Here is a 23,621-nt window from a genome sequence, read left to right on the forward strand (position 1 = left end):
TGTCCGTTGAGTCGGTGATGCCATCCAACCATGTCATCCTTCTGTTACCCCCTTCTTCTCTTGCCCTCAGTCGTTCCCAGTATCAGGGTCTTCTGAGTCAGCTCTTGGTATCAGGTATCCAAAGTATTGGAGCTACAGCTTCAGCATCAAGTCCTTCCAATGAATATTCAGGGTTGATTTCCTTTAGGATGGACTGGTTTGATCTCCTTGCTGTCCAAGGGACTCTCAAGAGTCTTCTCCAGCACCGCAGTTTGAAAGCATCAGTTTTTCAGTGTTCTTTATGGTCCAACTCACATCCACACATACTACTGGAAAAACTATAGTTTTGACTATATGGACCTTTATTGGAAAAGTGATGTCTCTGCTTTTTAATACACTGTCTAGAGAATCCCAGGGATGGGGGATCCTGGTGGGCTGCCGTCTATGGGGTCGCAGAGTCAGACACGACTGAGCGACTTCACTTTCACTTTTCACTTTCATGCATTGGAGAAGGAAATGGCAACCCACTCCAGTATTCTTGCCTGGAGAATCCCAGGGACGGGGGAGCCTGGTGGGCTGCCCTCTATGCGCACAGAGTTGGACACGACTGAAGCGACTTAGCAGCAGCAGCAGCAGGTTTGTCATAGCTATTCTTCCAAGGAGCCAGCATCTTTTAATTTCTTAGATGAGTTCTGATTAATATGTAAAATGGGTCCAGTGGGCAGGTACGTTGTATTTACTCAGGACTTTTGCACAGTCTGGGTCAGAACCGTTCTTCCTCCCCAGTTCACAGACTTCTTTTTCCTCCTCCTTCCTTGCCTTGTGTGTTTTTGAGAATTTGTGAATGACCCTAACACCCTGATGGTGCATATTACTTGGCAAAAGTTTGTGGTGACCTGTCCCAGTGGTGCCCTTACCCACGGATGAGATCTGCTAGGCTCTGTTACTTCTTCCTTTGCCAGCTTGTTTCTCTTTTGTTGAGGACTCAAGGTCTCTAGTGGTGGCTGAGGGAAAAGAAATAAAGATAAAAATGAAGGCGTGACTAGTTGAAAAATAGTGAGAATTTTAACTTGAAAATGATTTGTGAATGATCAGAGGGCAGCATTGTCTTTGTAAGTAGTTGGTAAGTGGTCACTGCATAACCCAGACGGTTGGCCAGAGAGCTCCACACATAAATACTTCCCGTTCAGAGCTTTTCAAGGTTCACCCATCTCTGGATCTGCTCTTGGGAAGCGTGTGAATCTCCAGGTACAGCGAAACAATCATCTAGAGATAAAAACACCCCTCAGGAAAATTAACACAACTTCTTTTATGAAAGACAGGTCACTATAAAAAAGTCACTCTACTAACTTATCATCAATTGTTGGGGGAAAAAAAGATTTATGATGACATTGAGGTATGATAATCTCAAATATGTTCTGCATTGTTTTTTAGAAGCTTTGTGTTTAAAATTCATAGCACTTTCTAATCCTGATAAAGTAGTCTAATTTTCTCACTCGCTTTTGTTCAGTAAAATGTATTTCTAAATCCATTTTAAGCAGCGATTTCTTCAATTTGAGTAATTTTCTCTCAAGTTAATAGATTCCACACAAGCATACCTGACTTTTAATGTTAATATACACTATATATTCCAAACTTGCTAGTGACAATAGAAAGCACAATCAGAAGGAAATTCGGTTGTTTAAAGCATATCTAGCTTGTTATTTTGTTAAAACTCTTCTTCATTTTACTCTTTTTTGCCAAAGTATAGTGATACCGAATCACATTTTACCCTTTATTGAGGTTTCGTCTGCCTCTTCCCTCCTAGCAAATGGGAAAGGAAAAAAAATATATTAGATATGTCATTTTAAGATAAGATGACTTTAAAACTACTATGTCAATAGAGAACATTTACTTACCATAGTAAATCCCTGCATCAGTAGGTTCAGCTCTAGGCATGGCCCAAAAGGAAAGCATTTTGATTTTGAGACATCTGGCAATGGTACCTTGATTTATAGATTGATGTTTTCATTTTATATTGAGACTAAAATGCTTTACTGTTTTATCCAGACTGTTATACCTCCACAATGACAATGCCTATGTGTATTTCTGGCATCTTCTTTTGATCATAGGGTACCAGCCTCATGTCATGAATCTCATTTCTTTTTTTTCTTCTTCTCAATGGTGCCACCAGTTTTCTGAAAAGGAGCTTACTGTGATAGAGACAGATAAAGAAAAATTTTCAGAAATCAGACCAAGAGAAAGAGAAAACAGCTGTAACTTACATAACTAAGTCATTGTTCCCTCTACTGGTGCAGAGCCCCATAAAGGGAAGTCTTGTTTTGTACACTGCTATGTCCCACTCCCCTCCCCCCACCCCCCGCCTTTTAAAAAATAATTTTATTTATTTTATTTTTGGCTGCCCTCGGTCTTTGTTGCTAGGCTTTTTCTAGTTGCGGCGAGCAGAGGCTAGTCGCTAGCTGTGGTGCTCAAGCTCCTCACTGCGGTGGCTTCTCTTGGTGTCAAGCACAGGCTCTAGGACGTGCGGGCTTCAGTAGTTGCCTCTCCCAGGCTCTGAGCACAGGCTCAATGGTTGCGGCACACGGGGACTTGGTTGCTCTGGGGCATGTGGGATCTTTTTGGACCAGAGACTGAACCCATGTACCCTGCCTTACATGGCAGATTCTTAACTGCTGGACCACCAGGGAAGCCCCATGTCCCCTTTTACAAGAGTAGTAACACATAGTATTTTTTTTCTTCTTCTTAGTTGCCAAGTCCTGTTTGACTCTTTGTGACCCCATAAACTGTAGACTGCCAGGCTCCTCTATCCATGGGATTTCCCAGGCAAAAATACTGGGGTGGGTTGCCATTTCCTTCTCCAGAGGATTTTCCTGACCCAGGGATCGAACCTGCGTCCCCTGTATTGCAGGTGGTCTCCTGAGTTACAAGTGGATTCTTTACCAACTGAGCATAGTAAGTGCTCAGTAAATACTAGTTGGATGGGATTGGGATAAGATTGGGATAGAATGGTTGGACTAAGCGTAGAGCTGGGAGCAAGTTATACATTGTCATCAGTTTGCAAGTGTAATTTTAGAGTTCCTCTTATATGTTTGAAAACCAAAAGCAAGACCAGTTCTAAATAGGATTAAGGAACTAGTCAGCTGGCCAGTTTCCTAGGGTGCCAGTCCATAAATGGCACTGAATAACTGAGAACATTCAAGAAAGAAAAAAATGTATTTACTAGAATTTCTCTGTAATACATGATTTGGATTGGGCCTATGACATTTTAGGGACATGCTCTTTTGTTCTACAGACAGATCTTCTCTGCTTTCTAAGGAGGGTGGGTCCAGTTCATTACAGCGGTTTTGTTTGATTGAGTGCAGTATTCAAATCAGGAGTTGCAGAGTCAAATTTTTTGGACAAGAGAGTATATAGTTGTGCTGTTGCCAGGGATCTTCTTATTCTACTTTAGGCAGGATTAAGCCTTTTTAGCTAAATGAATTTAAAGCAACATTTAAAGGTTGTTAGTTTAAAAGGATATCAAATAGGAGCCTATATAAGGTGATTACAGATTTTGATGTCTCATTGAAGCCCTAGGCGGGAGTGCTCTCTAATTGAGATAAATAATTAAAAAGAAATTAATAGCCATAGTAATAAAGTAAAATGAAACAGGTGAAAGTAATTATAAAAATATATATTATTTAACCCAATAAATCTATAATATTTCATTTCAGCATATAATCAGTATGGAAATTTCTACTGAGATATTTTACAGTCTGTGTTTTGTATTGCCTTCAAAACACCATGTGTATTTTATATTTGTGGCACTTCCTGGTTTGGACTTAACCACTTTTCCAGTGCTTAGTAGCCACACGGTTGACTGACCACCATCTTTGACAGAGCAGTACTAGTCTATGCACTGCGTATCAGTGACCCCAGCGCACATCATTGAGCTGGTCCTAAAAGGTCTTTTTATAAAAATTCCCTCTTTGGCCTGCATGAAATTCTCAGTTTGGGTACCATTCTTAAAAAAAATTTTTTAAAGGAACAATAATGATAAGTGTATTGAAGTATTTTCCTTCAAACATAATGCTGTGGGTTGTTTAATGCTTGAATATGAATGTTGTTCATCTGGTTGTGTTGTGTGTTAGTTGCTCAGTCATGTCCGACTCCTTGCGACCCCATGGACTGTCGCCCACCAGGCTCCTCTGTCCATGGAATTCTCCAGGCAAGAATACTAGAATGGATAGCCATTCCCTCCTCCAGGGGATCTTCCCGGCTCAGGGATCAAACCTGGGTCTCCTGCATTGCAGACAGATTCTTTACCATCTTAACTACCAAGCTCATCTACAGAGTGAAGCATTATCAGTAAACAACCACAGTTGAGACCAATGATCACTAAACGTTATAATTATTAAGAAAGATGGGAGAGGAAACCAGGCTTATGGATGTCATACTTGGGAGCTGATGGAAAACCCCTTGCAGAGATTACTGGGAGTAGCCTTAAGACATGAGTTCAGGAAAGGGTTGAGGGTAGAGGTGATTGTATGCACTTGGTTTGTCGACTGATTAATAATTTTACCTAGAGTTAGTTTTACTAGTTTTCCTCTCTCTCCTGCTTTCTCCCTCATGAGCGAACTTCATTTTTTCTTTTTCTTTTAAATTGAAATGTAATTCCTATAAGGTGAAAGTCACTTTGAGAGGGTGCAGTTCAGGGGATGTTTAGTATATTCATGAAGTTGTGCAAGCACTCGCAGTGATCTAATTTCAGAACCTTTTGTTTTAGTGACAAATCTAGCGCTCACTTACCCCTCACTCTCCTTCCTTGGCAACTTTACTCAGAAGACAGAGAAGGAAGCGAAGAGATGGGAACCATGAGAGCATGATGTGAGGGAGCCCATTTCTGAACTGTTGACTGTACATGGCTACATCCTCAGAAGCATTAATAATTAATAATAACAAATAAAAATAAATAAATAATAAAATAATAATAAAACCTCGGAGGAGGTTTAGAGCTCAGTTTGGAAGGCATTCTGCTGTATCCCATTGCCTATCGTGGCCCCAAATACTGATGATATGACCTTGTAAACATTTGAGTTAAACAATCCTTTTATCAAATTGGAAAAGCAGAACTAAACTATTTAAAGTCGTGTTATTCCAGTTCTAAAACTCATTCCAAAGAATCTAAGTTTTAGAAATGAAAGGAAACTTCGGGCATATTAGACATAACTTGAGGACTCTTGTTTGTGTCATGCCGTTCTAACACATATCTTTGTATGGTTGGCATAACTGTGTAATGTCTCCCAGGGACATTACTGTCAATTATCAAAGATTATGTAGTCAGATGGAGAAGGCAATGGCACCCCACTCCAGTACTCTTGCCTGGAAAATCCCATGGACAGAGGAGCCTGGTGGGCTGCAGTCCATGGGGTCGCTACAAGTCAGACACGACTGAGCAACTTCCCTTTCACTTTTCACTTTCATGCATTGGAGGAGGAAATGGCAACCCACTCCAGAATTCTTGCCTGGAGAATCCAGGGACAGGGGAGCCTGGTGGGCTGCCGTCTCTGGGGTTGCACAGAGTCGGACACGACTGAAGCAACTTAGCAGCAGCAGCAGCATGTAGTCAGAGTTTCTACCTTGCATTTCATTTGAATCATACTGTTTGGCATTGTTTTAAATGGCCACATTTTAACTTTTATTGAGAGGAAGGCAACTGCAAGGAATATGGTTATCATGAACTAATCTTCCCCTTGGGGTATTTGAGATATTTTCTAACTCTGAGATTGTGATTGCTTTCTGATTGCCATTCTGCTCGAACATGCCTTACTGCTTAATTGTGTTGCTCTGTTGCTTTTTTCACATGATGGGCTGGACCAAATGAGAAAGATGAGTTGACCAAAAAGTTCATTTGGATTTTTCCATAACATCTTATAGCTACTCTTTGAGATCCCATAGATGTTATGGAAAAACCTGAATATTGGCCAACCCAGTATTTCCAGAGCTCATTCTTCAAATTGAAGGAAAGAACTGAGAGAGCTAGTGTTTCTTTTTTTGTTTAATCTGGCTCTTTTCTCTTCCTTTGGCAAACATTTCCCCCACTTTTCATAAGATTAGCCAATATCCCTGTATCCTATAAAGATGCCTTTGTGGTGTACTTGTCTCCAGACTGAGTATGAGCGCCATGTTGATACACCTCCATAAGGTCCATCTGCTTCCAACCATCCTCTGGCCAGTTCTTCAACCATATGCTGAATCTTTTATGTCTCAGGCTTCCCTGGTGGCTTGGCTGGTAAAGAATCCGCCTGCAATGTGGGAGACCTGGGTTTGATCCCTGGGTTGGGAAGATTCCCTGGAGAAGAAAATGGTTGCCCATTCCAGTATTCTGGCCTGGAGAATTCCATTGACTGTACAGTATACAGGATCACAAAGAACCGGATGTGACTGACTGGCTTTCACTTTATGTCTCACCCCAAATTATTTTCAAGCCTACACTGAGTGGAAGAATACAATATCTAAGAATATGGTTTTAATTGGGGGCTTCATATTTTTGTACAGTATTTTTTTTTTAGTGTCCCATTGCAGATTTCTAGTATAAATTAGTGTCATAATTACCATACAAAACACTCTTGCTAACTTTAATCGGCGATTTCTTACAGAGCAGTAGAAAACATGGTGCTAATGAATAATGTGCCCAGAAGCTCTTATTATAGGGTTGGCATGAATTCCACTTAATGACAAGCTTTCTCAAGCAGCAGTTGATTTTAAATCCTATTTTTCATTAGTGAAGTATAAAATGTTAATCATACCTTCCATTGTGCTGTTCTTTTGTAGCCTAGTAGCATATATCTTCCATGTTCACCAAGACTCCCTTTAAGATACTACCAGTAACTTCCTATCTCATAAAAAAAGATTTGTTCAGGAAATAAAAATGTATGTTTCCCCATTGTTAGCTATATGTTTTTCTAATAATCACATCTGAAGCTTATTATGCAGTAATAGCCTTAAGATATTATTTTTTTTAAATGTACTACTTTGGTCTTAATACTAGTTTTTAATCTCTTCTTGTTTCTATGAAGTCTGAATGAGATTTTCAAAATTGAATAATAATTTGATCCGTTAATCTTTTGAAGCTAGTAATTTTATTTTCCTCTCTTTGCAGTCTCTGAGGTTCGCAAATGAATAGAGCTTCATTACTGCAGTCTGCATTTAATAACCATTATCCATTATCTTGTAATTAAGACTCCCTGTAACGAATCATGAGGACAATGCAAAAATACATAGTACATTTCTTTAATGAACTGGAAAATGTTCATCTTGTTCTATTTAGTAATGAGTTGCTGAATAGTCATTAAATCCACTGGAGAATAGAGCTAGATGGATTTTGAAGACTGTCTTGAGTTTGTGGTTAATCTATTAGAATTAAAATTTCATCTTCTATTTTTATCAACAGCTGATTAGAAGTCATTCTGTTTGACCAAATTGATTAGAAGACCATATACAAGGGCAGCTGTTGTTTAATGAAAGTTTTTAATGAAACTGTACCATGGAGACTTGTAATTATAGGCCTTAGAAAAGCTTTGAGTTGCTTTAGACCATGAAAAAACTCTTGTGCTAGAGATTTCAAATTAGGAAAATAAAAAAAAAAAAATTTAATATTATACTATAAATTTATTATTAATTTTAATTTCAACCAAGCACATTTGAATACTTGTCTTATTTAATGTGTTCCTTCTGACCCTTCAGGGCTTTCATCTCCTAGTTTAGTTATTTCACTGAAATTATGGGCACTAATGAAAGAATATTTATATGGATATCTATTTTAATTGTGAGATATTTTCTTATAAGGTTTTTTCCCCCAAGCTGAACAAAGGTGAGCTTGGTTAATGTTGGATTTACATGAGCTCTGAGGAGAACCTCTGGTGCTCTGTGGTGTCAGTAACTCCAAATCTAGCATTTATTTCTCTAAGGTAATTTTGGTTTAGCAGAGGGGCAAAGGAAGCAATATTAAAATAAGTAAAACAAAGTGTGTGCCTACTCAATCCCACTGGAAAAATCCATTGTTCTTTTGACAGTTGTAAAATACAAAGGTACTTTCTAAGGTGTTTTGTGTAATTAAAGCTAGGTCATATTCCTGGGCTTAAAGAAATAGCCAGTGGTGCCTGCAACCTACCTGCTCTACGAATCTCTTATGTAGTCTCTGATTTTCAATTGTCCTTCTCAGCCTATCCAAGCACTGTATTTAGCATCTTAAACATTGATTTCAGATGATCAGACCTTGTATTTCCTATGGGATTGTTACAGTCAGATTTTAGAACCCACATTGACACACATATCCCAAATATCACCCTTCTGTACTTCTATGCTTCCTGTCCCTCACAGACATTCCTTAGATGGGTCCATTTATTACTGTTGGGATATGTCTTGAACTTTCTATGCTTTTGGTGTTTCTTCTAATGGTATTTTTCTTCCATCTGCTCTCTCATCTTCACATTTTATCTCTCCTTCAAGGTCTCTCCCAAATTTCACCCATTCCATGAAGCCTTCTCTTATTTTTGCTAAAGTGAATCTGAACCTTTCCAATTCTTGTTGACTGTAATCTTATATCCAAAACACACAAATACTGTATATAAGTTGTATCTTCTTCCATATGTGACTTTCCAGACAATAAAGGCTTGCCTTAAAATTTAAGAACTTCTGGTGTCAACTTTGACATGTGAAGATCTTGGATGCTTTCATAACTGTACTTGGAGTAAGAAAAAGCCAAATAAACTGAAAATCAATGACTTTTCTCAGAAATAAATGACTTTTCTCAAACATTAAAGAATTTAAGTCACAGGGCAAACTGCCACCTTGAAATCTGTAGAGACAGGCAGATTCTGAGAGTCAGAGCAGAGATCTGCTCACCTGTGAGAGTCGAACTGGTAGGAACACGTAAATGGTAATTTTGGCAAAGTGTTGGAGGCTGCATGTGGCCCCTACATTTTTGCGGGTTTTCTCTCCAGGAACCCCAGATTCTCACAGTGAAGAGCCAAGAAAGATCTTCTCTTGGCCCTGAGAGGGAAAGAGAAAAATAATCATTGTGAAAAATGCCCAGATCATTCTACTTAACAAAGGTCCACTTTCCAAGGCAAAAGGCTTTATTAGAGCCTCATCCTACCGGGGAGGGCATTTCACTCTAGTTTTCCTAAATCATCAAAGTCAGGGAGAAAAGCCAAGACACACATATGAAGGTTACAGCCCAAGGACAAAGACCCACTTAAAGACTGAAATTTAATAATAAGATTATAAAATACTTCCTTTCTCCCATGCATTATCATTACAGTAATAGGACTCCAGTAATCTAGTGGATTACAGCTGACAGAGCTAAAAGACATATACTCTCCCTAAAGAGGAAGATTTAGGAAGACTGAAGTAAACACGAGGGACAAAAACAAGGACATTATAGGTTTCAAAATCTCTGATACCTTTGGCTACAGCAGACGGTACACACAGCCTGACTCTTAGCCAGATCAACATAAAATCTCACATTGAAGTCCTCCTTACGCTCTGTTCTTATTGCCTGATGTCACACCTGGCATTCAACAGAAAATTACGAGAGATGCTAAAAGGCAAGAAAAAACACAATCTGTAGAGACAAACAAACATGAAACCAGAGTTAGATATGGCAGATATGTTAGAATTATCAGAAAGAGAAATTTAAAGTAACCGTGACTGATATGTTAATGATCTTAATGGGGAAAGTAGACAACATGAGGAATGATAGGTAATGTAAACAGAGAGACAGAAACCCTAAGAAATACTCAAAAGAAAAAGCTAGAAATCAAAAACACTGAAACAGAAATGAAGAATACCTTGTCAGGAGGCTGGATAGAACTGCGGAAAGAGTCAGTGACTATGAAGATACATCAAAAGAAACCTCTTAAACCGAAATGCAAAGGAAAGAACAGGTGAAAAAAAAAAAAAAAAAAAAAAGAACATCCAAAAACTGTGGGGCAGTTTCAAAAGATGTGGCACATGCAACTGGAATAGTTGAAGAAGAAAGAGAAAATTGAGCAGACAACATATTTGAAGAAATAGTGGCCAAGAATCTTCCAAAATTAATGATAGATACCAAACTATAGATCCAGGAAGATCACTCAGGGGAATAAATATCAGAAACGAGCAAACAAAAAACAGTATACTTAGATATGCATGTTCAGTTGCTCAGTTGTGTCTGACTGTTTGCAACCCCATGAACTGTATCCCACCAGGTTCCTCTGTCCATGGGATTTTCCAGGCAAGAACACTGGAGTGGGTTGCCATTTCCTTTTACATAGGTATGTGAAAGTGAAAGTGAAGTTGCTGAGTCGTGTGCGACCCCATGGACTGTAACCTACCAGGCTCCTCTGTCCATGGGATTTTCCAGGCAAGAAGACTGGAGTGGGTTGCCATTTCCTTCTCCAGGAGATCTTCCTGACTCACGGATTGAACCCGGGTCTCCCACATTGTAGGCAGACGCTTTATCATCTGAGCCACCAGGGAAGTTCCTTTACATAGGTATATGTGTATATAGTATTCACACTGAACAAAACCAAAGACATAGAGAAAATTTCATAAAAAGCCAGAGAAAAGAAAAAGAAAACAATTTCAATGGACTTCCATTGAAAACCATGTCAAAATAAAATGAAGTAAAGTATTGAAGGCAAAAAACTCCACCAATCTAAAACTCTATATTCAATGAAATTATCCTTAAAAATCAAAGGGCTTAGACATATTAAAAACTGGGGGAAATCATTGCCAACAGATCTTCCCTATCAGATGAGATCAGATCAGTTGCTCAGTCGTGTCCGACTCTTTGCGACCCCATGAATCGCAGCACTCCAGGGCTCCCTGTCCATCACCAACTCCCGGAGTTCACTGAGACTCACGTCCATCGAGTCAGTGATGCCATCCAGCCATCTCATCCTCTGTCGTCCCCTTCTCCTCTTGCCCCCAATCCCTCCCAGCATCAGAGTCTTTTCCAATGAGTCAACTCTTCGCATGAGGTGGCCAAAGTACTGGAGTTTCAGCTTTAGCGTCATTCCTTCCAAAGAAATCCCAGGGCTGATCGTCAGAATGGACTGGTTGGATCTCCTTGCAGTCCAAGGGACTCTCAAGAGTCTTCTCCAACACCACAGTTCAAAAGCATCAATTCTTCGGCGCTCAGCCTTCTTCACAGTCCAACTCTCACATCCGTACATGACCACAGGAAAAACCATAGCCTTGACTAGACGGACCTTTGTTGGCAAAGTAATGTCTCTGCTTTTGAATATGCTATCTAGGTTGGTCATAACTTTCCTTCCAAGGAATAAGCGTCTTTTAATTTCATGGCTGCAGTCACCATCTGTAGTGATTTTGGAGCCCAGAAAAATAAAGTCTGACACTGTTTCCACTGTTTCCCCATCTATTTCCCAAGAAGTGATGGGACCGGATGCCATGATCTTCGTTTTCTGAATGTTGAGCTTTAAGCCAACTTTTTCACTCTCCACTTTCACTTTCATCAAGAGACTTTTGAGTTCCTCTTCCCTTTCTGCCATAAGGGTGGTGTCATCTGCATATCTGAGGTTATTGATATTTCTCCCAGCAATCTTGATTCCAGCTTGTGCTTCTTCCAGTCCAGCATTTCTCATGATGTACTCTGCATATAAGTTAAATAAACAGGGTGACAATATACAGCCTTGACAAACTCCTTTTCCTATTTGGAACCAGTCTGTTGTTCCATGTCCAGTTCTAACTGTTGCTTCCTGACCTGCATACAAATTTCTTAAGAGGCAGATCAGGTGGTCTGGTATTCCCATCTCTTTCAGAATTTTCCACAGTTTTTTGTGATCCACACAGTCAAAGGCTTTGGCATAGCCAATAAAGCAGAACTAGATGTTTTTCTGGAACTCTCTTGCTTTTTCGATGATTTGTCATATTTTGGCAATTTGATCTCTGGTTCCTCTGCCTTTTCTAAAACCAGCTTGAACATCAGGAAGTTCACGGTTCACATATTGCTGAAGCCTGGCTTGGAGAATTTTGAGCATTACTTTACTAGCGTGTGAGATGAGTGCAATTGTGTGGTAGTTTGAGCATTCTTTGGCATTGCCTTTCTTTGGGATTGGAATGAAAACTGACCTTTTCCAGTCCTGTGGCCACTGCTGAGTTTTCCAAATTTGCTGGCATATTGAGTGCAGCACTTTCACAGCATCATATTTCAGGATTTGAAATAGCTCAACTGTAATTCCATCACCTCCACTAGCTTTGTTCTTAGTGATGCTTTCTAAGGCCCACTTGACTTCACATTCCAGGATGTCTGGCTCTAGGTCAGTGATCACACCATCGTGATTATCTGAGTTGTGAAGATCTTTTTTGTACAGTTCTTCTGTGTATTCTTGCCATCTCTTCTTAATCTCTTCTGCTTCTGTTAGGTCCATACCATTTCTATCCTTTATCGAGCCCATCTTTGCATGAAATATTCCTTTGGTATCTCTGATTTTCTTGAAGAGATCCCTAGTCTTTCCCATTCTGTTGTTTTCCTCTATTTCTTTGCATTGATCACTGAAGAAGGCTTTCTTATCTCTTCTTGCAATTCTTTGGAACTCTGCATTCAGATGTTTACATCTTTCCTTTTCTCCTTTGCTTTTCACTTCTCTTCTTTTCACAGCCATTTGTAAGGCCTCCCCAGACAGCCGTTTTGCTTTTTTGCATTTCTTTTCCATGGGGATGGTCTTGATCCCTGTCTCTTGTACAATGTCACGAACCTCATTCCATAGTTCATCAGGCACTCTATCTATCAGATCTAGGCCCTTAAATCTATTTCTCACTTCCACTGTATAATCATAAGGGATTTGATTTAGGTCATACCTGAATGGTCTAGTGGTTTTCCCTACTTTCTTCAATTTAAGTCTGAATTTGGCAATAAGGAGTTCATGGTCTGAGCCACAGTCAGCTCCTGATCTTGTTTTTGCTGACTGTATAGAGCTTCTCCATCTTTGGCTGCAAAGAATATAATCAATCTGATTTCAGTGTTGACCATCTGGTGATGTCCATGTGTAGAGTCTTCTCTTGTGTTGTTGGAAGAGGGTGTTTGTTATGACCAGTGCATTTTCTTGGCAAAACTCTATTAGTCTTTGTCCTGCTTCATTCCATATTCCAAGGCCAAATTTGCCTTGACATTTCTTGACTTCCTACTTTTGCATTCCAGTCCCCTATAATGAAAAGGACATCTTTTTGGGGTGTTAGTTCTAAAAGGTCTTGTAGGTCTTCATAGAACCGTTCAACTTCAGCTTCTTCAGTGTTACTGGTTGGGGCATAGACTTGGATTACTGTGATATTGAATGGTTTGCCTTGGAAACGAACAGAGATCATTCTGTTGTTTTTGAGATTGCATCCAAGTACTGCATTTCGGACTCTTTTGTTGACCATGATGGCTACTCCATTTCTTCTGAGGGATTCCTGCCCCTAGTAGTAGATATAATGGTCACCTGAGTTAAATTCACCCATTCGAGTCCATTTCAGTTCACTGATTCCTAGAATGTCGACATTCACTCTTGCCATCCCTTGTTTGACCACTTCCAATTTGCCTTGATTCATGGACCTGACATTCCAGGTTCCTATGCAATATTGCTCTTTACAGCATCAGACCTTGCTTCTATCACCAGTCACATCCACAGCTGGGTATTCTTTTTGCTTTGGCTCCATCCCTTCATTCTTTCTAGAGTTATTTCTCCACCGATCTCCAGTAGCATATTGGGCACCTACTGACCTGGGAAGTTTCTCTTTCAGTATCCTATCATTTTGCCTTTTCATACTGTTCATGGGGTTCTCAAGGCAAGAATACTGAAGTGGTTTGCCATTCCCTTCTCCAGTGGACCACATTCTGTCAGATCTCTCCACCATGACCTGCCCATCTTGGGTTGCCCCACAGGCATGGCTTAGTTTCATTGAGTTAGACAAGGCTGTGGTCCTAGTGTGATTAGATTGACTAATTTTCTGTGAGTATGGTTTCAGTGTGTTTGCCCTCTGATGCCCTCTTGCAACACCTACCATCTTACTCGGGTTTCTCTTACCTTGGGCGTAGGGTATCTCTTCACAGCTGCTCCAGCAAAGCGCAGCCATTGCTCCTTACCTTGGACGAGGGATATCTCCTCACCACCGCCCTTCCTGACCTTCAACGTGGGATAGCTCCTCTTCCCTATAAGAAATGTTAAAAATATTATTCTGGGAGTAGGAAATTATGTAAGTCAGAAACTCTGATTTACATTGAAAAAGAAAGAACATCAGAGAAAAAATAAGTGAAGGACAAAAATAAATTATTTTCTTTCTCAATTGATCTAAAAGATAACTGTTTAAAGTAGTAACAGTGATAGTATATTGGATGATTATACCATTCAGTTCAGTTCAGTTGCTCAGTTGTGTCCAACTCTTTGCAACTCCATGGACTGCAGCACACCAGGCCTCCCTGTCCATCACCAACTCCTGGAGCTTACTCAAACTCATATCCATTGAGTCAGTGATGCCATCCAACCATCTCATCCTCCGTTGTCCCCTTCTCTTCCTGACTTCAATCTTTGCCAGCATCAGGGTCTTTTCAAATGAGTCAGCTCTTCGCATCAGGTAGCCAAAGTATTGGAGTTTCAGCTTCAGCATCATTCCTTCCAAAGAAATCCCAGGGCTGATCTCCTTCAGAATGGACTGGTTGGATCTCCTTGCAGTCCAAGGGACTCTCAAGAGTCTTCTCCAACACCACAGTTCAAAAGCATCAATTCTTCGGCTCTCAGCTTTCTTCACAGTCCAACTCTCACATCCATACATGACTACTGGAAAAACCATAGCCTGACTAGATAGACCTTTGATGACAAAGTAATGTCTCTGCTTTTTAATATGATGTCTAGGTTGTACCATATGTATAAATGAAAATGAACTACAGTGGTGTTATAGGGGATAGGAGGGAAAAATTAGGAATACTTGGTTGAAAAAGAACTGCAGTACTTATAGCAATATATAATGTTATTTGGAGGTAGATTTAGATTACTTAAAAATGTATATTGAAAGCTACCGGGCAACCACTAAAAAATATACAAAAGAAGTATAATTGATATGCTGAGAGGAGATAAAATGGAATCATATAAAATATTCAGTTAAAGCCAGAGAAGGTACGAAGAAGTGTAACAATAAAAATACAACACATAGAAAAGTTATAATTAATTATAAAAATAAGACCCTATTGTATGTTGTTTGTAAGGAATCCACTTTAAACATAAAGACTTTGAAGGTTCAAACTAAAAGCTTGGAGGAACATATACCATGCTAACCTCAGAATAAGGGGTATTAATTTCAGACAAAACTTCAGAAAAAGGAACATTTTTAGGGATAAGTAAGGACATTGCATAAAAATAAAGGGGTCATTTCTCAAAGAAGACCTCCTGAGCAATCCTAAACACATATACATCTAAAAACAGAGTATCAAAATCTGAGGCAAAATCTGGTAGAACTGAAAAGAGAAATAGACAAATCTATTATTATAACTGTACTTCATGACCTGTCTTTCAGTAGTGGATAGCTCAAGCAAGCAGAAGTATCAGCTAGGATGTAATTGACCTGAATAGCCATATTAATCAAGTTGACATTTATAGAAAACTATCCAATAGCAGCAGAATACATATTTTCAAGTTCACATGGAATGCTCACCAAGAAAGGACACATCCTGGTTCTTAAAGCACACTTAAATGAATTTAAAAAATAAACAATAGAAAGTATGTTCTTGGACGACAGTGAAACTAAACTAGACATCAATAGAAGAAAGACAGCTGAAAATTTCCCAAATAGTTGAAAATTAAGGTACTTCTAAATAACATTTGGTTCAAGATATTCTCAAAGGAAGTTTTTGAAATTTCTTTTTAATTAAATGAAAGTTGAAGTACAACTCATCAAAATTTGTAAAGTATTGCAAAAGCAGAGCTTAGAAGGAAATTTTTAACTGCATATGTTAGAGAGAAGAATGATCAAAAATCAATAATCTCAGCTTCTACCTTAGGACATACAAAGAGAAAGAACAACAATTTAAGCCTAAGGCAAGCAGAACAACAGAAATAAAATTTAGAACAGAAATGAAATTGAAAACAAAAACAATATAGAAAATTTGAAAACCCCAAAAGCTGGTACTTTGAAAAGATCAATCAAATTGATAAAACTCTAGTTAGAATAACCAAGAATCAAAGAGAGAATGCTAATATCAGAAACAAGAGATCATTACTATTCCTATCATCGTTAAAAAAAAATAATAAAAGAATAGTATGAAGAACTCTTTGCCCACAGTTTGATAATACAGATGGCTTAGATCAATTTCTTCAAAGATATAAATAACCAAAACTCACACTGAGAGAAATAGTCTGAATAGACCTATGGCTATTAATGATGTTATTCTAATTTTATTTTATAAAATATTTTAATGATAGTATATGATAATGAATTTGCTTCTTTAATAATATTTGATATATTTGATACTTTAATAAATTGTTGAATAAATATTAAGCAAATTATTAAATAAAAATGTTTAAAGCCTTCCAAAAAGGAAAGCACTAGCTTTTGATGGTTTAACTGATGACTTGTACAAAACATTTAAGGAAGAAAATAATACTAGTTCTCCACAATCTCTTCTAGAAAGTAAAAGAGAGAGCACTCACTCTGTGAGACTATCATTACCCAAATATCAGTTATGAGAAAGAAAAGCAATAGATGAATATTAACATCACTCATGAACATAGATGTGAAAGTTGTCCACAACGTAGTAGCAAAAATGAGTCCAATATATAAAAAGAATAATATACCACAGCCAACTGGGATTTACTCCAGGTGTGCAAGACTGATTCAATGTAATATAATCTACCATATCAATAAGCTAAAAAAGAAAAAAAAAGTATGCTAATATCAATTGGTACAATTAAAGCATTTGATATATTCCAACACCTAATCCTAATAAAATCTCTCAGCAAATTAGGAATAGAGACGAACCCCCTCAGCTTGATAAAACATATCTACAAACTTCAGCTAATATGCTGAGAAACTGGATGCTTTTTCCCTAAGACCCTTCTAAGAACAGGGATGAATGTTCTTTCTCAGCATTCCTACTCAACATCTTACTGTAAGTCCTAGTTGTTGCAATAAGGCAAGAAAAGGAAAATCAATGTATAAAGATTGGAAAGTGTGGTAGGCTGAGAAAGGCTCCCCAAAATAGATTTACATCCTCATCCCCAGAACCTGTGAACATTACCTTTTTTTTGGTGGGGAGAGCCTTTGAAGATGTGTTCAAATTAAGGATTTTGAAATAACATTACTATTCTGGCTTATCCAAGTGGGCTCAAAATGTCATCCTATATACTCTGGGTTGGGAAGATCCCCTGTAGTAGAAAATGGCAACCCACTCCAGTATTCTTGCCTGGAAAATTCCACAGACAGAAGAGCCTGGTGGGCTATGGACCACAGGGTTGCAGAGAGCCAGATACAACTGAGCCCTCATGCACACGCATGCCCTTATAAGAGAAAGGCAAAGTAATATTAAGCTTACATACAGAAGGGAAGGTAATATGCAGATGGAGACAGAGCTTGGAGTGATGCAGGCAAGGAATGCTGGAAGCTATAAGAAGTCAAAGAGGCAAGGAAGATGTTCTCTTGAGAGCCTCCACAGGGAAGACAGCCCTGCTGACTCCTTGATTTTGGACTTCTGGCCTCCATAACATTGAAAATAAATTTTGGTTGCTTTGAGCTACCTAGTTTGTTATAATTTGTTATAACAATCACAAGAAATTAATACAAGAAGAAAGGTATAAAACTGTCTCTCTGTGTAGATGACATGACTGTTTATGGAGAAAATCCCTCCAAAACAACGGAAGCTACTAAGTAAGTTTACCAAGGTTGCATGATATAAGTTTAATATACAAAGGTCTGTTTCTTTCCTATTTACTGTAATGGACAATGGGAATTTGAAATTTAAGAAAAACTGATTGCAATAGTAATCCATAATTGAAAGAGGTGTAATCTAATCTAACAACATATGCCCTTGATTATATGCATACTTGTTAGATTGCCAAAAATTGACACCAATCGCTCATGAAGATACAGAGCAACAGGAACTCTTATTCATTACTGTTGGGAATGAAAAATGGTATAACTACTTTGCAGGAAAATTTGGCAGTTTTTTCAAGGCTAAATATGGTCTTACTGTAAAATCTAGCAATTACTCTCGTTATTTACTCAACTGATTTGAAAATTGCTAATGTGCACACAAAGACCTGTATATGAATGTTTATAGCAACTTTATTCATAATTGCCAAAAGTCAAAACAACCAAGATATCCTTAGATAGATGAATGGATAAACAAATGGTGGAACAATCATGCAATAGAATACTATTCATCAATAAAAAGAAGTGAACTATGAAGCCATAATCTACAACAATGGGAAGTGATTATTAATATATACTCTTGATAGCCTCTCTTCTGAGATGAAGAATTTAGATGATATCCAATACTGGTTTTTTAAAAATAATTTTATTTATTTATTTTTGACTCTGCTGGCTCTTCATTGCTATGCATGCTTTTCTCTAGTTGCAGAGAGTGCAGGGCTGCTCTTTATTGTAGCTCATGGACTTCTCACTGCAGTGTCTTCATAGGCTCTAGGGCGTGCAGACGAGAAGGCAATGGCACCCCACTCCAGTACTCTTGCCTGGAAAATCCCACAGACAGAGGAGCCTGGTAGGCTGCAGTCCATGGGGTTGCTAAGAGTCGGACACGACTGAACGACTTCACTTTCACTTTTCACTTTCATGCATTGGAGAAGGAAATGGCAACCCACTCCAGTGTTCTTGCCTGGAGAATCCCAGGGACGGGGAAGCCTGGTGGGCTGCCGTCTCTGGGGTCGCACAGAGTCGGACACGACTGAAGCAACTTAGCAGCAGCAGCAGCAGCAGGGTGTGCAGGCTTCAGTAGTTGCAGTTCCTGGGCTTGAGAGCACAGTCTCAATAATTGTGATGCCCGGCCTTAGTTGCTCCTCAGCATGTGAGATCTTCCTGGAACAGGTATTGAACCTGTGTCTCCTGCACTGGCAGGTGGATTCGAGCCACCAGGGAAGCCTTGTATCCAATATGGTACCCAAAGCCTTCTAGTGAATCAGAAGACACTGACACCTATTAGGAAAACACATCTTGGTATCAGTGTGAATCTTTGCTGATGTTCTTTTACATGTATTTTCTGGCTTTCATTTCTTCTCTCTGCTTGTTATTTCTGATATTGTAGGGGCCAGGTATTGGTTCTGTAGTCCCATTCATTCATTCATCCATCCATTCATTCATTCATCAACTTAGCACATGCCTACTTCAGGGCCTTTGCACTTGCTGTTTCCCTCCTTGTGATGCTCTTTTCAAAGATTCCTTTCATCTGTCTCTGGATTTCACGCATCAGAAATACTTTTATGATGACTTAAATTACAGCTATCTCTCCCCACCTCCATCACTCTCTTGCTCATTACATTGCATTACTTTTCTTCACTGCACTTACCTCCACCTGGCCTTCATTCATTCATTCAGTCAGTTCAGTCACTCAGTCATGTCCGACTCTTTGCAACCCCATGGACTGCATGCAGCACGCCAGGCCTCCCTGTCTATCACCAACTCCCGGAGTTTACTCAGACTCATGTCCATTGAGTCAGTGATGCCATCCAACTGTCTCATGCTCTGTCATCCCCTTCTCCTCCCACCTTCAATGTTTCCCAGGATCAGAGTCTTCAAATTAGTCAGTTCTTTGCATCAGGTGACCTTCATTATGTGTTTATTTATTTATTGTCTTTTTCTTCTCGAGAATCTAGTCACAAGGGCAGGAACTTTGTTTTGTGTACCTGTCTGTTCCCAGCAGGTAGGCCAGAATGCAGCCCATAGTAAGCTCCCAGTAAATACTTCTTGATGAATGCGGGCATGATAGGCACATCTCCATTTCTTCCAGTGGGCCTTCAGGTCCAAAGGAAAGAAAGTTTCTGATGACCTGATTGGGTAGATCAGAATTCTCATAGTTCTTACACAGATTGCAGCCCTACCTAGGTCCCTGCTCCATTTCGGTTTGTGTAACATTGACAATTTTCAGAATCCTTTCATAGAGACTGTCTCTTTTGATTACTTTTATAACGCTATGAGGCAAGTAAGGATTTCCAGACATATTTTATAAATGAGAAAGGTGAAGTGATGGAATTTGCAAGGTAAATGTCAGCCAGAGCTAGAAACCAGATCTCCTGACTTCTGGCTTATCAAGTGATTACGAGGGATTTATGCTGCATCTCCACCTGCTCCCTGAATGTACGCTTTTGAGGGAAAGAGCTTGAATGATTTGTGTTTATATTTTCTGCTGTGCCTTTCATATTGTACTTACTCAAGGTGTGTCAATTTGAACTTCTCTATCCGCAGAGTCTTCCTGGAAGTGTCTTGTGCCCTTGAAACTAGAGGGGGAAGTTTTGACCACTTCTTTCCTCTACTTCTTTTGACCACCTTGATGGACCTTGGGAGAATCTCAGAGATTAGATTACAAATGATTTCACAGATTCCATGGGCGTGGGCCATAAATTGCCCAGGAATCATCTGGGAACCTAGTTTCTATTCAGATTATAATTTAATTGGTTCAGTGTAGGATCCGAGGGTCTGCGTTTTTAACAAGCTCTCTGGTAATGCCTGTGATGCTGAGCTGTGGTCCACAGAACAGTTTGAGGGTAGATTACCACATGGAGGATGAACCCCGTGTCTGACTGTGTAACCCTCATTAAGTTTTTTGGAGGCACTGTAGCACATGGGTTAAATTCTATTGCTTTCGTTAGAATTCTTCCTCCCTCACTTACTGTTTGACCTCAAGCAAGCTACTTTCCTTTCAGTTCAGTTCAGTCGCTTAGTCGTGTCCAACTCTGTGACCCCATGGACTGCAGCATGCCAGACCTCCCTGTCCGTCACCAATTCCCAAAGTTTACTCAAACTCATGTCCACTGAATCAGTGATGCCATCCAACCATCTCATCCTCTGTCGTCCCCTTCTCCTCCCGCCTTCAATCTTTGCCAGCATCAGTTCTTTGCATCAGGTGGCCAAAGTATTGGAATTTCAGCTTCAGCTTCAGTCCTTCCAATGAATATTCAGGACTGATTTCCTTTAGGATGGACTGATTGGCTCTCCTTGCAGTCCAAGGGACTCTCAAGAGTCTTCTGCAACACCACAGATCAAACGCATCAATTCTTTGGCGCTCAGCTTTCTTTATAGTCCAACTCTCACATCCATACATAACTACTGGAAAAACCATAGCCTTGACTAGATGGACCTTTGTTGGCAAAGTCATGTCTCTGCTTTTTAACATGCTGTCTAGGTTGGTCATAACTTTTCTTCCAAGGAGTAAGCGTCTTTTAATTTCATGGCTGCAGTCACCATCTCCTCCTTCAAAATAGGGATCATATTAGTACTTAACGCATACAGTTATTGTGAGGATTGAGTCAATACTTGTAAATCACTAGAATAGTGCATAGTACCCAGAGCTCAGTGACTCTTAACTATTACTCTCCTCTCTTTGTCTCCTTGTGCTATTTTGTTAAACTACATCATTAAGTTGAAGATATATTTGAGAGACAGGAAGTTGTTTAAAGTATTTGCAAGTTGAAAATATGTGGTGTCTTTCATGAAAGTCACAGTGTAGTTGGAAGACAGCTTTTGTTAAGAAACAATGCAGCAGACATCAGCTAGTGACGATTCTCCTTGTAATGTCACAGCTGTACTGTGCACTTTCTACCGCACATAAGAAGATGAGGGGAAAATGAGTAAGCCCTCCAGTTTTGTAGTAGTGTGATGCTAAGCATAGGGCAAAAAATTGTTTCTATTTCTCTCAGTTTTCCATTAAATAAACCAACTTGGTTTTAGTTGATGATATGGAAATGTAGACACAAGAGCCCCAGGGGTCTGGAAGAATCCATTTGGCGCCTAATTTAATTAATTTTATAGTAAGAGGAACTTGGGAGACTCAGGAGACATGGGTTAGATCCCTGGGTCAGGAAGATCTCCTGGAGCAGGAAATGGCAACCTACTCCAGTATTCTTGCCTGGAGAATCGCATGGACAGAGAAGCCTGGTGGGCTACAATCCCTGGGGTGGTCACAAAGAGTCAGACACGACTTAGCGACTAAGCATACACACAAAGTAAGAGGAAAAAAATATATAGACAGAATGACTTTAAAGAGAGATTTGGTTTTAGTTTTTCAAATAATTGATGAAAAATAAATTCCGCAGGGGAAAAAAAAGGTACATGACTTGCTCCTTTCACTGACTCAAAAGTGAAAAAAAAAAAGTGTTTTAATTAATAAATTTTAAAAATTGATATGGAGTTTTTCTTCCTCTTTTTTTTTAGGATCAGATTTTATTAAGACTTCTACGGGAAAAGAAACAGTAAATGCTACCTTTCCAGTAGCTATAGTTATGCTTCGGGCCATTAGAGATTTCTTCTGGAAAACTGGAAACAAGGTATTTTATTGCCAGCAAATCTTTCTTCCTTCTGAGTAAAGATGATGTTGTTTATAATACTAGTCACAGCCACGATAGCTGTCTTTATATGCAGATGCTGTGAATGCATTCCCTTTATTAAGATAAATGTTTAATTTACCTTTCATGACAAAAGAATACATTCATGGGGAAAGAATGTGTGAATCATAGAAAAGTGAGGGTGAGTGAGGGAGTTAGTAGGTGTGATCAAGATGTAAACTCACTTTACGTTCTTTTATTAACCGAAGACAATGTTATCACTGACAAGAGATTCCTAAATGGGTTCTTTAACGAACTAATTCTGCCACAACACAGAGGCTTTCTGCTAAGGCGTTGGCCGGCGAAAACAGGTTAATGCAGAAATTAAACTTCCTTGAGGAATGGAAAGAATTGCAGAGTAACATTTATTGAATGATAAGCTGTGGTGGTGATATGAAAAGTATGCAATATAATGGGAAATAATCTTTTCCTGTCATTATTGAAGGACACACATAAATTGGTTTTTCTGTTGGGAAACCCCCGGTCCAGAAAAACTTATTACTTTTAATAATATGAGGTGAAGAGAAAATTCTCGAGGAGATGAACTTATTAAACAAAATAATGAAATGCTGTGAAACAGCAGGGAAAAGGTAGCTAGACGTTATATAGCTCTTGAATTAAATATCCATTTTTGCGTTTTATGGCAGTCAGATGTGCTCTTTGGAAGACTGTTAAGCTGAGGAGGGTATATGCTCGCTTTTGTCAGCTTTTCGAAAAATAATACGTATTTTTTGAAACATATGAATTTAAAAGGAAAAAATGCGTATGAGGTGTTTTTTTTTAAAATGAGTTTGGATTTTCCTTTTCACTTCAAGTTGCTTGTTTAGCTGCAAATTATCTCAAAGGATTACTTTTTTTTTTTTTACATCATGGGAGAGAAAGGTAATTTTTTTTTTAAATGAGACTTTGCCTTCACGAAAGGCATCTTTTAAAACCAATCTCTTGATGTCTGCTGAATAGAAACCAAAAAAAGAAGTTTAATCCTTTGCCAGCTGGGATGTGATGACTTTATATGTGACTGTATTTCAGTTTATTTTGGAATCGGAGACCTTTCTTAGAAAGTACCTAGGTTTAAGG

General features: G+C 39.0%; 1 protein-coding gene across 1 annotated transcript in view; it reads left to right on the forward strand.

Annotated features, from left to right (window-relative positions):
• The window catches only part of DERA (deoxyribose-phosphate aldolase), a 116,778-nt gene that overhangs the window by 85,962 nt on the left and 7,195 nt on the right, over positions 1-23,621 (forward strand). The window contains exon 7 of the mRNA XM_006052373.4: positions 22,375-22,487. Coding sequence (XP_006052435.4) covers positions 22,375-22,487 — 113 coding nt within the window. The remainder of the gene's footprint in view (positions 1-22,374; positions 22,488-23,621) is intronic.

This window comes from Bubalus bubalis, chromosome 4, assembly GCF_019923935.1.
Source record: "Bubalus bubalis isolate 160015118507 breed Murrah chromosome 4, NDDB_SH_1, whole genome shotgun sequence".
In the NCBI taxonomy this organism is placed as follows: domain Eukaryota; kingdom Metazoa; phylum Chordata; class Mammalia; order Artiodactyla; family Bovidae; genus Bubalus; species Bubalus bubalis.